The sequence below is a fragment of the Syngnathoides biaculeatus genome, chromosome 22 (assembly GCF_019802595.1).
Source record: "Syngnathoides biaculeatus isolate LvHL_M chromosome 22, ASM1980259v1, whole genome shotgun sequence".
NCBI lineage: Eukaryota > Metazoa > Chordata > Actinopteri > Syngnathiformes > Syngnathidae > Syngnathoides > Syngnathoides biaculeatus.
In genome coordinates this window covers 10,489,484-10,504,556 of record NC_084661.1, presented here as the reverse complement: position 1 = coordinate 10,504,556, position 15,073 = coordinate 10,489,484, and the positions used below count along the sequence as shown (strand labels likewise).

Here is a 15,073-nt window from a genome sequence, read left to right as displayed (position 1 = left end):
AAGCCCAGCATCCGCATGATTGTATGCACGTAAGCAATGTTCGTGTTATATAAATGCAATTCCTTCACTTGCCATCTGATCACCACCACCTTGCACAATAGAAATAAACAGCACCACAGTTGCAGTGACCAAGTACATAGCGAGAGTGTGAACCCAAAATATCACCTACTCACCAAGTTGCCCACAGAGAGCATGTTGTCAAACTCTTTGGTCATGGGGTAGTGTTCCATGGCCATGAAGAGCGTGTTGAGCACGATACAAATGGTGATGGCCAGGTCGAAGAAGGGGTCCATCACGATGACGTACAGCCACTTTTTGAGGGCCAGCCACGGTTGACAGCAGTTCCACTTGAGGAAAATGTCAGCAAACTTGTACCAGCCCGGCGGACACGGCCTGTGAGCGTCTTCCAGCTCTGGACACAGTCACACGGATGACCTACTGACAACAATAGCTTCACAGAAACATCGGTTAGCTGTCCTCCCACAGCCCCCGGTTTATCAATCTTCATATGTACTACATGTATGAAGACTGCCTCTCGTTGTAGCATGGAAAAGCCTCACAACAACTCTGTGAGCGTTGCTATTGCTTGCCGTATGCTTTAAAGGGGAATTCCACTGGTTTGCATTAACAATGTATCCAATAGGTCATGTAATATGTACTCTATTTACTATTTTTATTTATGTACTCACGCTGTTTATGGAAGTATTCCTGTCTTCCTGATCAACCGATACTGCTATTTCTTCATCAGATGAGGATAAATCCACGAAATCAGCGCTGGGCATAATGTTGTCCCATGTAATCGAGCGTTTGAAACCCCACGTAACACGTCACATCCGCGCACGTAGGTCATGTGACTCGCGAAAATGGCAGCGCCCCTGAAAATTCGTAATTGTCGATAAAAATCTTCTTAAAACACTATTAAATGAGAGAGATTTAACATCTCATTGTCAAAATAGAGTACATATTACATGACCTATTGGATACGTTGTTAATGCAAACCAGTGGAATACCCCTTCAAGCAGATATATTTTTGCGACTCAATCATACAGCCATAAGGAGACATGCTACACATTCACACATATATGATTGATAGGTTAATGTTACAAAAACAAATGTTTTAATTTCTATAATCGCAGTGGGATGCTGTCATTGCGTTGACAATAATATTCAGTTGGAGACAGACTAAGCCTATAAAAGCTAATCCACAGTAATGGCCAAGCTAATGATAGAAGCCATTCACTACTGTACACAGGAAGGGGAAGGTTAATGTTTCAAAGGTTAATTCTTGGGAATAATAGGGTTAATGCTACAAAAACGAATCTAGTTTCTATCATTGCTGTGGACTGTCTTCACCAAAGTGACAACAACAGTGAGAAAGCCTCCAGGCGTGCCAAAATGAATGAGCGCATGCTTGCAAACGCTGAATGTTGACAGAGATCCTGGCTAAAGCGTGCTAATCAAGCCATTAGCCTGACTGAGTGCAATATTAATATGACAGCACTGCCGTCTCAGTTCCGCTAAACTTGACGCCACGTTTATTTCCTCGCACCCGCGTGGGGCTTAACACCTGATGGATGCAAGCATAACCAAGCAAAAGCGAAGTACCTTCCATGGCACTAGAAGACCTCTGCCTCTGGCCGTGCTCATCCGAATGAAGCTCATCTGGATGAAGCATGCCTGGAGACCTTTCCAGAAGTTCTTTCTCTGGAACAGACTATGAACAGATGATCAATAATGGAGGCTCACAGTTCAATTGGATGTGTGGACTTGGAAATTTTTGAAAAAGGCAGAGATTGACCTCATCCAAGGTGGGTGATCGCACCACAAGGCTTGGGACCATCTTGCCGTTACAGTCTTTGACGGCCTCGTTGCACTCCAGGCTCAACTCAGAAACCGAGTGAAGACTTGGCGACTTGCCGCCGTTCGGAGAGTCTCTACTTCCAAGACATTGATCCTGCTGGGCATAAGACACTTAAAAAAATGTGACTTTAAAGCCCAAGTGTCATCCCTATAAACATTCTAAAATAGATAATGTCATGAAAAATTTTGGAAAAGTATGAAGAGCGAATCCATCCTCCAGAGTGTTCGAGCAATATCCAGCAATGCAACGACCCGGCATTTTGGCTAACACAAAGGAACAATGAGCTACCTTCCAGCAGGTAAAACTAGTATAAACAGATGGGACCACTTGAGCGCGCTACTACCCTGTACGTCACTTCCTGCTTCTTCTCGAAAACAAATCATTTGAGAGGATTTTCATGGCGGGAGTTACAAAAAGCCATATACGTCAAAATCATGTTTAGTGGTAAAAAAAAGGCTGGGTCCATACCCGCTCACATTTTTTCATTAATAACATACTAAAAATCATGCATTTCGTGACAGTGGACCGTTAAAGTAGTTTTACAAGACCGCCTAACACCCTAGGGATGAACAGGCTGCAAAAGCTTCGGATACTCAGGGATGGTCAGGCACAACAAACGGTTGAAAACCTAATCGTCAGGGATAGCAACGCTGATTTTACACTAGCTAATAGTTAGGACCAACCATGTTAATGCTGCAAAAACCTATTTAGTTTACATAAATACTGTCAATAAAGTGATTACTCAGGCTAATGCTACAGAAGCTAATATGTAAGAAGAGTCAGGAGAATGGTAGCAATCGATATAATTCACATAAATGTCTGGTGAATGCTACAAAATCTGAGACTACTAAAGTAATCTACTCCACAAAAATGGCCATACCCATCAAATCAAATCAAATCAAAGATTTTTGAAGTGATCCTACAAAAGCGACTACAAATGAGGAGTCAAAACAAGTTCAGATAAGCGTGGACCTGCTCCTGGCTCCTGAGCTGCTCGAGGACGCGCTGGAACTCCTCCTCTTTCTCTTTTGCCTCGCGCAGCGTGGCCTGGTTCTGCTCATCGTACGCCATGGCCACCACCGCCAGGATAAGGTTGATGAGGTAGAAGGAGCCCAGGAAGATCACCACCACGAAGAAGAGCATGTACGTTTTGCCCGCCGCCCGCAGGATCTACGTTTGGAACAATCGAGAAGCTACGAGAAATAAAGAGGCGTTCCCCGCGTCCGGGGACGAGAAGAAGAAACGCGTGCGGAATTCCAACCATCTGGAAAAGGTTTTCCCAGTAGTCCTGGGTCATGAGTCTGAAGAGCGCCAGGAAGGCCCACCCGAATGAGTCGAAGCTGGTGTAGCCGTAATCTGGGTTCCCGCCGGCCTTCATGCAAGTGAAACCTTCAGGGCAGACTCTGGAGCAAAGTCGTGGAGGTGAAATGAGTGCAGAACTCATCTCGTGCGAGAAAATGAGACGAAATGAAAGTGACATCCTACCCAGCATCGGAACCGTTCCCACATACAAGAGGATCTTTGCTGCCGTCCAGGAAGTAGTAGTTTTCTGTACACACACAACACTTGAAAATACAGTATATTTTGACAGGCAGACAACCAGATGAATTTTAGGTTTAACTTTACTTGATTTCAAACATGCACTTATGATGTTTGCTCTGCAGACGTCGCTAGCGTGATTCAGTGTTTTGATGAATGCTCGTTTATGATAGCGTAAGCGCTCGAGAAGCACTTGTAATGTAACTTACCCGAGTTCTCGATGTACTCTATGAAATTGAAGGTGCCGTTGCAACAATCGCTACTGTTGACACCCAAGCTTTCGTTGAAAGGCGTCAGCAGGTCGGTGACGTTCAACCAATCGGCGGTGCCGTTGCCATGGATGGGCCAGCGCACGCACTTATGCCGCAAGTTGCCCATGAACAACTGCAGACCGACCAAGGCGAACACAGCCAAAGCGAAGACCGTCAGGACCATCACGTCCACCATTTTCTTCACCGACTGGATCAGCGCACCCACAATGGTTTTCAGACCTGTCAGGGTTGAGACGCGTGAGTTAAAAGCAACTCTAGAGCCTTTGGTGTGATGGAAAACGCAAAAACACAGCTGATGCTACCATTTCAAAGGAGTGGAACATTTTCAATAAATTTTCACAGGAATTTAAACTGGAGGATCTGGAAAATTTAAAAAAATCATACCGGCCACCCCTAAGTATTACTATTACATTGGCTGTCGACCTCATGTATTGAGTTCCATGCACATGGACATGCTCTGGTTGTTTTTTTCCCCTTTCCCCAACAGACTCGAAAAAGTACCGTAATTTTCGGCCTACAACCCGCGACTTTTTTCACACGCTTTCAACCCTGCGGATTATGCAGTAATGCGGCTAATTTGTGCATTTTCTTTCCAACAGCTGCAAGGGGGCACTCGAGCGGAAAAGGTAAGAATGACACCGGTGGAATATATGTGTCGAGGAATTGACCCCTCCGTACAGGCCACTTAACCACGCCTCCTGAAGTGACGTCACGCCACGTGCGCTGACGTAAGACAAACGGTAAAAATGGCAAATACAATACAATACATTCTTAACTGAGAGAGACGCCATGCTTCTGATTTCATTCAATCATTCACACGTAGCAATGTTATGCTAGCGGAGAACGTCTCATTCGTTTATACGAGACGTGTATTAAAAATCAAATTTAGGGCATATCTTCGTGCAAACACAGTCTGGTTAACTTTCGGCCGCGAGCCAGCAAGAAATCGATACGTTTGTGCAGTCCGATCATCGCTAAATATCGCTCAACAAAGAATAAGTGTGCCAATCGTTCACACGCAGCAATGTTATGCTAGCGGAAAACGTCTCATTCATTTATACAAGACGTGTATTAAAAATCAAATTTAGGGCATATCTTCGTGCAAACACAGTCTGGTTAAGCTTCGGCCGCGAGCCAGCAAGAAATCAATACGTTTGTGCAGTTCGATCATCGCTAAATATCGCTCAACCAAGAATAAGTGTGTCAATCGTTCACACGCAGCAGTGTTATGCTAGCGAAGAACTTCAAATTCATTTATACGAGACATGTATCGAAAATCAAATATAGGGCATACCTTCGTGCAAACATATGTGTTCCGGTTGATATTAGATGGATTTAGTTGATGATGCGGTCTTCCACAAAGTTTGATCCATCGAAGGCATTTTTCGTACTGGGTCTTCGGTTTTGGAAAGGGTACGAATCGAACTCCACCAACTAGCCTTTCAGGATACCTGTCGTCACTATTACAAAGTCCGTGACTACACCTCTTAACCATATTTTTTGTTAAATAACCCAAATACGCGATAAAACGCTAACTAAGCCTATACAGGACCATGCAATGTTGTCTGAGAAAATGGCGGGAGCAAAAACGGGCTTTGGTTTATGCAGATCTCTGGCCTCTGATTGGTCAGTGACGCGGATTGCGCAATATCCACGGAGGGGTCAATTGACTTTTACGGGCCCTGTTAGCGCTGCGCTAGCATTTGCGCTGAGCTAGCTTGTTGCTGCTGTGTTACTGGTGTGTCTCAGTGATATCTACCATTAAGTTTTATTTTAACCGGCCCTTTAGCGTTAGCATGGCGCTAGCGTTAGCACGAGCGTTAGCACGAGTGTTAGCACTAGCGTTAGCGCCGTGCTGGCATTATACTCTTTTTGTGTACTGGCTTTCTTTGTAACTATCTCATGTTTTAATGTGGGTTTCATTGTGGACACTTGAGGCTATTACACAGCTGCGGCATCTGTATTTCCCAAATGGTATTTCCTTTCCAAATGTACTCGGTGAGGCTTGTAACCAGGTGCGCTCTGTAGGCCGGTAATTACGGTACTCTTGCTGTTTCTCAACAGTAAATTGCAGTGATATAGAAAAAGAAGAGCGTACCAGGAATCACAGTGATGGTTTTAAGAGCTCGAAGCACACGGAAGGTCCTGAGGGCAGACACGTTACCGAGGTCGATGAACTCAGTGATGTATCTGCGGAGTGACGTCAAAAGACGGAATCAGCAGGTTGCCTGTGAGAGTTCAGTGGAGCTTTGGATGCAAAAATAAGAAATTGCTCTAAATACTAAATTAAACACTGAAATGGGAGTTGGTCCACCATTAGTGAACTGTGAAGATGGATTAAAAATACTTGAGTTAAATTTCTGTTTTTTTTTTTTAAAGATGGAAAAAAAATGACAAAATTGAAATCAAATTCCAGGGGAAATAATAAAATTTTACTTCATTTTATTTGAAATATATATAATGGCAGCTAGTGAAATAAAATAAATATCACAGTCCAGCAAATTTCAAATAATATTTTAATTAACTGATTATTTTCACAGCGGAATTGAGAAACTTCCGATTAATATTGATTCATGATGTCAAATTGTAGATTTAATTTTACTTTTTATTATCATGAAAAAAAATAGTAAAGAAATAAGTTAAATATTTAATTTTGGGCCTTATTAACTTGGAGGCTTTCAAATTTGAGTTTCCTTAATTTCATTCATAATCAATTGAAATCGGAAATCAGATTTTGGTGGAAGTAAAAAAAAAAACAAACAAACAAAAAAAAAACAATAAAATCTGAAATGTTGTTTTAAGGTGAAGGACCAATTCAGAAGTGATGCTTGTTTTGCTTACGCCATGCTGATCACCATGAAATCCAGCCAGTTCCACGGGTCTCGAAGGAATGTAAAGGAGCCAACACAGAACCCTCTGGACAACACTTTGATGCCGGCCTCAAAAGTGTAAATCCCAGTAAAAGCGTACCTGTGCAGAAAGAAGAAAAAAAAACAATTAGCATAAAATGTAACCTTCAAATGAACGAGCGGACTCACTCGACATTTTTACTCCACGCCGGCGGGTTGCTCATGGTCATGAACACGCAGTTGGACAAAATGGTGATCATGATGAACATGCTAAATAATTTAAGGCATTGTTAAGGAAACGAGTGAGACATTGGGGAGCGTGCTGAGATGAGCTGCGTGGTCAAGGATATGAATGGATGAGGATTTTGATGGCTCCTTTTCTTAAGCCACTGAAGGGGCTCAGGAGGTAACACGCCGGCTCAGCGTTGAACCTGTAAATTGTGTTGCCTTTGCTAAGCACGATGAACGTCTGAAAAATACAAACATGGTTAAGATTCAGTATCAATAAACCCCCATTTGACATCAATATCATGCCACAGGCACTTCTTGAAAATGTTTCCGTTTTTTCTTGCATACAGCATTTGTGGACAGTCATACGCGACATTAACTTTCTATTCGACGTTACAGGCTAAAGACTTAATTAGTAACTATAAGATTGGAATTTCCACTTCATGGGTGGGAAGGCGCTATAGAAGCCTGAAAACTTGTGTGCAGCCGTTTGAAATTTCATATAATACAGGGATGTTCCCTCCATGAAACCATTCTATAATGTTTGACACATTGCAATAGTTTAACAGTTTTTGTCGCGCGCCACATTGGAATTCCGCTTTCCCTCATCAGGCTGTTATGACTGTAAAAACCATAATAATCTTTGACCGCCTCATCATAATTTGAAATTTTGGTACAGATGTGAACAAAAATCTCAGAAGTTCATACACGTGATTTAGCTTCGCGGGCCACATAAAATCATGCGGCGGGCCAGATCCTCCCCCCGCCCCCAGGCCTCGAGTTTGACACCTGTGGTTTAACTGACCTTCTGAGCCTTGTAGAAGGGGTCCAGGTCCTCCAGCGGCGTGTTGATCAACTCCGCTGGAGGGTCTCCGTAAATCCACGGCAGATTCTTGCCCGCTTCCAAGTCGGCATTGGGGGCCTCCGCCTCCTCCTCCTCGGCCTCGTCATGTCCGTCTACTCGGGCCGCCTTGTTTTTTCGCCTTTCCGCTTGGAGCCGCTCGATCTCTGCCAGCGATTCCCGGGTGAAGAGGCGGAATGCGTCGGCGCCCGGGGGAGGGAGCAGGGGCGCCATCTTGGCATCGCGAAGGGCTACCGCCGCACCGGGGTCACCCTAGCAGGAGCTGCGGGGGAGGGAAATCACTCAAACATGGCAGGTCACATTGGCCTGTGGCAAAATGTCCACATCACAATGCATGTTATCATCTGGTATGATACCGGATTGATACAAATTTTGATATTATGGCTATCATTGGCTAGGCATACACAATTCATGACACCATTGCTATTGCAGATACCTTTGTTTACAATACAGTGTATGAATGAATGCAAAATTGATGTATTCCTTATTGATTCTGATGGTACGTGTGGTCATAAAAAGATTTTCTATCAAAAATATTAAACAGGAATCCGTATTGAACAAGAGGCATGCGAATAAAACTACCGTAACCGTACACGGTTTACAGAGCGCACCTGGTTATAAGCCACCACTAGCGTTAGCGCAGGGCTAGCGTTAAACTCTCTCTGTGTGCTGAGGGTATAACCAGGTGCGCTAGCACTAGTGCCGTCCTAACGCTAGCCCCGCACTAAAGCTAGCATTGCATCACTGCATACACCTCAGGTTTGGAAGCGTGTGAAAAAAGTGCTTGTAGGCCGGAAATTACGGTAAGTGATTCCCCCCACCTCCACAAATGTTTTATCATCTCCTGTAGATGCCACAATATGGCACCAATGCACTACTTTTCTTTTAGATCAAACTTTGGCTCATTTTGTGCTCATGGAACCACAAAAGGGTTTTCCGTAAATAGAAAGGAAAGGCTAGCCCTCCCCCCAAAAAATCTGTGAAGAGCTAAATTCGCATGTGGTAGAGGGAACATAGTACCATATGACAATAATTAATGGCACCACTCATGTCTGTTTTTTGGTGGAAATAACAAGTTGGTAAATAATGTGTGTAGGGAGAGTTACTAATTTAGCAAGACTGGGTTTGCCCTTGTAAACCAGGTCTGTCGTGTGCATAGCCATGTTGTTAGTGGAAGCAGTGCAGGTCAGCAAGGACAAGCTGAGAGGAAGCCTCTAAAATAAAAAAAAAATACTGTACTGAGAACCTGACTCAAATCATCGAGAAAAGCCCGAGGACACACGCGGATCGCTAGTGCCCACGAAGAGGGAGAGTGATAACGGATGATAGATTCCCACATGTGAGGAGGGGTCGGTGGGTGCCCAGCTGCTAGCGGCTGTCAAGACCGAGCGTCATGTTTCAGGAGCCAAATGACTGCGCTCATTCCTCCCCCGGGCTGAGTTGCGGCCGCCCGCCATCGCCATCCCCTCCCGACGAACGGCTCGGATCCCCGACCGGTCCTACCGGGACGACTATTGTGCACTTTTACACGGCGCAGGGGGGGGTGGGGGGGGGGGAACACCACTGAGCTTCCGCCTTTGCACCCTCGGGTGCACTTTGCGAGTCTGAACCCGTGCGGCTACAAGACACCTGATCGTTCACCAGGTGCAATGACCTCCGTTGCCTTGACGTACTTTTCTCACCCGAAGCCCGAGTGTCAACCCCAGAATTCCTGCACATAAAAGACTTTCTCAATCCGAAACAGATGACTTTAACCTGTTCCCCTCCTTCTAATTTTCATGCTGTGCACAGATGACAAGAGGGGTGTCATTATTATGAATGTACAAATTGTTATTTACATTTATATTACATATTTTGGTCACAATCAAGCATGTTGATATATTTTTTTTCTACAGTTTCTATCAATTATTGTTTAGGGGATTTTTTTCCCCTATTTTATTTCCCATTATTTTATCCATCCATCCATCCATTTTGTGAGACGCTTATCCTCACAAGGGTCACGGGGGTGCTGGAGACTATCCCAGTTGTCAATGGGCAGGAGGCGGGGTACACCCTGAACTGGTTGCCGGCCAATCGCAGGGCACATTGAGACAAACAGCTGCACTCACAATTGTAGTTCCGGTTTCCCTCCGAGGGCCGTTATGACCGTGAAACCATAAAAATCGTTTAGTGCCTCATCATGGTGACACGTAAAATTTACGAATTACTTTATGAATCAGTCATCAAGGGTAATGGGTTTTTCAACTATTGTTGATGTTTGGTCAAGTAAAAACACTTGCAATACATGATGATTTATGATATGACAATTTAAGGCGGCACAGTGGATCATCTGGTAAAGCGTTGGCCTCACAGTTCTGAGGTCCCGGGTTCAATCCCGGACTCGCTTGTGTGGAGTTTGCGTGTTCTCCACGTGCCTGCGTGGGTTTCCTCCGGGCACTCCGGTTTCCTCCTATGTTCCAAAAACATGCAACATTAATTGGACACTCTAAATTGCCCCTAGGTGTGATTCTAAGTGCGACTGTTGTCTGTCTCCATGTGCCCTGCGATTGGCTGACGACCAGTTCAGGGTGTACCCCGCCTCCTCTCCGTTGACAGCTGGGATAGGCTCCGGCACTCCTGCGCCCCTTGTGAAAATAAGTTCCGAAGAAAACGGATGGATGGATATGACAAATTGAAATTTTGGTACAGATTTGAACAAGAATCACATAAGTTGGCATACATGATTTACCTTCGCAGACCACATAAAATCATCCGGCGGGCCGGATCTGGGGCCTTGAGTTTGACACCTGCGATTTAGAGTGTCCAATTAATGTTGCGTTTTGGGGATGTGGGAGGAAACCGGAGTGAAAACCCACGCAGGCACGGGGATGACATGCAAACTCCACACGGGCGGGTCCGGGATTGAACCCGGGACCTCAGAACTGTGTGGCCAACGCTTTCCAGCAAAGCCATTTTGCCAGCAACATTTAATTTTATTCACCCATACATTTTCCATGTTTTGCCTTCGTTCCATCGTAATTTGGTATTAAATGAACACTGCACATGTAGTTGTAATGAAAAACGCGAGTTATTTCAACATATCAACGTTTATTTTTTGCTCCTTCGCTTCTATAAACGTGCCCATGACTCCCAAGGTGCGACCAACCGAAAACCTGCACACATCAGGCCCGTCACTCAACCGAGGAAGAATGCGGTAACGTTAGATTTCTGGAGTCTTCCTGTAACAGTATATATAAACACCCCCACCCCACCCCCTTCCTTCGAGTTACAGCCCAGAATGCTGACACACACCTCGCAAGAGCCACTGTGTGTGTCACAACAACGTGTTTCATATTTCATACAGAGTTGCAATTTGGTGCACCAGACCAATGTGTGATGTTTAATACAGATTAGCAAGCCCTTCCGAGTACAGTGCTGCTTTTTTGGGGGGGACATATTTCCCTCACATTTGACTTCCTGTTCGTGCTTTCTCTACTTTTATTGTTCAATTTTCCCCTTTTCCCCTTCGCGTACGTTCCCGGGAATGGGCCTAAGCGTTCACGGACGGACGGACAGCGCGAGCCGAGGCTTGGACTCAACGCTCCCTTTCCCGCTGCGTTCTCACGGGGACAAATCACGCCTCTGCACTTCGCCAGCATGAACGCCCTGTCAGTCGCCAATTAACCTTGTATTTCTAATCCTATAGGGAGCCAGGGAGCCAGGGAGCTTTTAGACCCCTTAGCACCTTACTAATTCCTAGCTTTGCACCTGCAAACTGCTGCCTCCATCTTACAACAAGACCATCATCATTATTGGCCACTTGGGCCCCCCGGGGGTAATATCTCTGGAAATATCAGCATGCATCATCCCTACTACTGCTGAGAGGGCAGCTGCTCGGACGACCGCGGCACCGCATACCCCGGCGAGCTGCAAAGACCCGGGCTAAGCCGGACCGTGTGCTCCTGTGGTCCGGGCAGACGTCCGTGTCAGCCTTGTGATTTATAGACTTTGACAGAAGCGCATGCCTCACAGCTGTGTCTGCATTCTTGCGATAAAACCACACGTTGGGAAAACTAAAGAGGATGCTAATTCGTAAACCGATAATAATGCATGTGTGCGTAACAGTTTTCTACTGGGAACGGATTTTGCCCCCCCCCCCCGCCACATGTCTGATGTCTAAACATACTAATTGCAGTTCAGAATCACTGAGTTAGCGACGTGCTTTTGGCAGTAGATCAAACTTGCCAAACGGTGAATATCAATGGGAAAAAGACAAGGGCAATGCCAATACCTATTTTACCCTTGCTACAAATGACATTGCACTTTCCTAAAAGAGAATATTAGCATACAGTGAAGAAAATAAGTATTTGAACACCCTGCTATATTGCAAGTTCTCCCACTTTGAAATCATGGAGGGGTCTGGCAGCAGGCTGTTAAAATACTTATTTTCTTCACTGTACTACTACTAACTGGAAAACATTGATGTTTTTATTCCATAATCAACGCTGCCCCACCTGTTGCAGAAGAGAAACTAATGTTGCACCTTTCCCAAAAACAAACTACAGAAGTTCAACTTTCTGAAAAAAAAAAAAAAATCAACGAAGTTGCACTTGCTTGAATGACAAACTATTTGTTTTCCTTGAGAGAAAAGTATTAAAAGTATTAAAGTCGAACTTGCCTTGAAAAAAATATATATTCATTTTGCATTTAAACCAACTTGATGTTTCACCTTCCTCAAAATAAAAACAAAAATATGATATATTTGAGTAACTAGAAGTCAAATTGTTGCAGCAGGACCTTCCAAACAAAAATGAATGTTTTTTTTTTTAGTTTTTAAATACTATCAAATATTTATTTGTACTTTATTAGATAAATCACTGTGTATATTTGACAATAGAAGAAACAAACCAATAAAGATGACCCCCCATGTCGGAGGCAAATGGCAAACTGGGCGAGAACATGACCTGGGACAGGCCGCTCAGAAAACTGACCGGTGTTTCCGAGGATGGTGAGGATGCAAACGGGTTGGACTCAAACCCCAGAGAGGAAGATTTCTGACCCCATTGGACAAATTAACTTGAATGAGGTCCCACCCAGCTCTGGTTCAGGTCCACTAGTGTATATCAGATTGCATTTTCCAAAGAAAAAATGGGGAAAAAATTGCAATCCATCCATTTCCTTCACCGCTTATCCTCACAAGGGTTGTGGGGCGTGCTGGAGCCGATCTCAGCTGTCAACGGGGCACACCTAGGACTGGTTGCCAGCCAATTGCAGGGCACATCGAGACAAACAGGTGCACTCACAATCACAACTAGGGGCAATTTACAGTGTCCAATTTATGTTGCGTGTTTTGGGGATGTTGAAGGAAATCGGAGTGCCTGGAGGAAACCCACACAGGCACAGGGAGAACATGCAAAATCCACACAGGCGAGGCCGGGATTGAACCCATGACCTCAGAACTGTGAGACCAACGTTTTACCAGTTGATCCACTGTGCCGCCAGAACACAATCCTTTACTCAAAAGAAACACACCTCTATGTTTTGCATTACTGTACCCAAAGTGAACTGAACTTTGACCTTACTGAAGGTACATACCAAACTGGTATTACGCCCCTCCCCCCTCCTACAAATTTGTGTATTTTCCAAACATTAGTAAGGAAGAAGTTGTGCATTTTGTTCATATGCAGCATTTTGCAACAGATTTGCTGCACCATCTCTGACCCATTTGGCTCTAATAGCAGAGTAATCCGAGTAGATTACATGCGGGAAGAAGAATACTACATCCAAGCAAAAGGGAGGCCGGGCACAATATGAAACGTGTAAACACCAATATCGCCACGACGAAACAAAGCAAATTTGAGCAACGGCAGCCACCTGCCAGTTCACTTTAACCTCACGCCACCTTTTCGGTACCCGGGAAAACACTGCGGCCGTGGCCAAGCGCACGGTCACATGGTCGCGCTCGGTGAAAGAAACCCAAAACCCACACGCTTGCCATCCAAGAGTCTGCGAACATGTGACGGCGGACGCAGCAAACACACTTGGGAGGAGTCATCTTCTGGGGTAGGGGGGGACAACAACTGGGAATAACAAGAAAGCAGTCGGGTTTTGCAGAATGTGAGGCATTGCGGTGACAATGATCACCATCTTCTAGTGGGAACATCCATTGAAACCTTCACCATTCACTATTTGTCCTTTTTTAATCTCGAATCTATTACATTAATGGGCGACTTCCCACACCCCCTGGGTCACAAATTCCGACGGGTCACAGATTATAGAATAGCGATGGTTTAGAGCAAGGACAAAGTCCACAATGGACATCAAGATGAGGTGCCCAACACACACACACACACACACACAGGCGCGCAACCACTCCAGAGAATCCCCAAGTCTACCTTTCCAAAAATGACCCCGAGCTCAATTACAGGTCTATGTTTATTATTAGAACAAATGTGCACTAGATCTTTAATTCAAGTCTAATAACCGCAACCGAGGACCCAAACAAAAACTTTCACATTTTGACAGTAAAGTGTCAGACAAAAGGATCAAAATCAACTCTTGAACTTTTTTTTTTTTAAGGGGGAGGGTCGAACCCTAAAGTGGAGGTGGACACCTTCCACACACAAAAAAAAAAAATCTCACCAAAAATATTATAAACAAGACTATTTAAGAGTTTACGTGCGAGAGAAAGAGAAAGACACGACACACAGGGAAAGGTTAAAGGTGAAAATACCTGGCACGGTGGCGGAAATGACCCCACAGAATGAGGTCAAAAGCGCTAGAAGGAGAGTAAATCCTCTCGTCGTCGTCCCGTAACACTGAGAAGGACGAGTTTGTGGTTCTCGACAGCCCCGGCCGGCGGGCGGCAGTAGTCGCAGAGTTTGTCTGTGCGGGCTGCTGACGCAGCACAGCCTGAAACCGGAGGAGGGCTAGCATCGTTCACATCTTCCTCGAGGGGCCAATTTCACGCCTTTCCTTTCACCCGAGTCTCAGTCTTGCCAATTTGGGGATTTTTGGGGTCCTTTCAGTGACTATTTAAAAAAAAAAAAAAAAAAAATCCCCGTCGTATTTGGTTTATCAATCACTCTCCGGTCACAAAATCAATCGATTATTAGAACTTTAAGGACAGACAACTGTTGACTTCTATGTCGAATCCGGAAGTTGGGAGTATGGAAATAAAAATAAGTAAATAAAAATGAAGATATTATATTTTGATACGAAATAGCAGGTTAAATTAGTTACAATAATGATGGTGATTTTTATTTGCTTAAGTCAACCAATTAATTTTTTCGTGCCACTAAATTGTAGTAATGTAGTTTTCTTTCGGTGAACACCTGCGTCAAAAAGAGACAAAGTCATTTTTAGCCACACCCTGTAGTGAGATAAAATACATCGATCCTATTACATTTTATCCACATGAAAAAATACCCAAAATTGTAAGAATTTAAAAAAATGTCCTTTAATCAAGTCACGAACCATTAAA

At 44.5% G+C, this 15,073-nt stretch overlaps 1 protein-coding gene across 1 annotated transcript in view; it reads right to left on the bottom strand.

Moving 5' to 3' along the window:
• scn4aa (sodium channel, voltage-gated, type IV, alpha, a) overlaps positions 1–15,030 on the bottom strand; it is a 31,937-nt gene extending 16,907 nt beyond the window's left edge. Inside the window, exons 1-13 of the mRNA XM_061810067.1 lie at positions 14,324–15,030; positions 7,555–7,873; positions 6,872–6,990; positions 6,711–6,800; positions 6,514–6,642; positions 5,771–5,862; positions 3,610–3,891; positions 3,347–3,410; positions 3,123–3,264; positions 2,834–3,031; positions 1,799–1,954; positions 1,606–1,714; positions 174–412 (exon numbers count right to left, since the gene is read on the bottom strand). Coding sequence (XP_061666051.1) covers positions 174–412; positions 1,606–1,714; positions 1,799–1,954; positions 2,834–3,031; positions 3,123–3,264; positions 3,347–3,410; positions 3,610–3,891; positions 5,771–5,862; positions 6,514–6,642; positions 6,711–6,800; positions 6,872–6,990; positions 7,555–7,824 — 1,890 coding nt within the window. The 5' untranslated portion in view covers positions 7,825–7,873; positions 14,324–15,030. The remainder of the gene's footprint in view (positions 1–173; positions 413–1,605; positions 1,715–1,798; positions 1,955–2,833; positions 3,032–3,122; positions 3,265–3,346; positions 3,411–3,609; positions 3,892–5,770; positions 5,863–6,513; positions 6,643–6,710; positions 6,801–6,871; positions 6,991–7,554; positions 7,874–14,323) is intronic.
• Between the last annotated feature and the right edge of the window lie 43 nt (positions 15,031–15,073).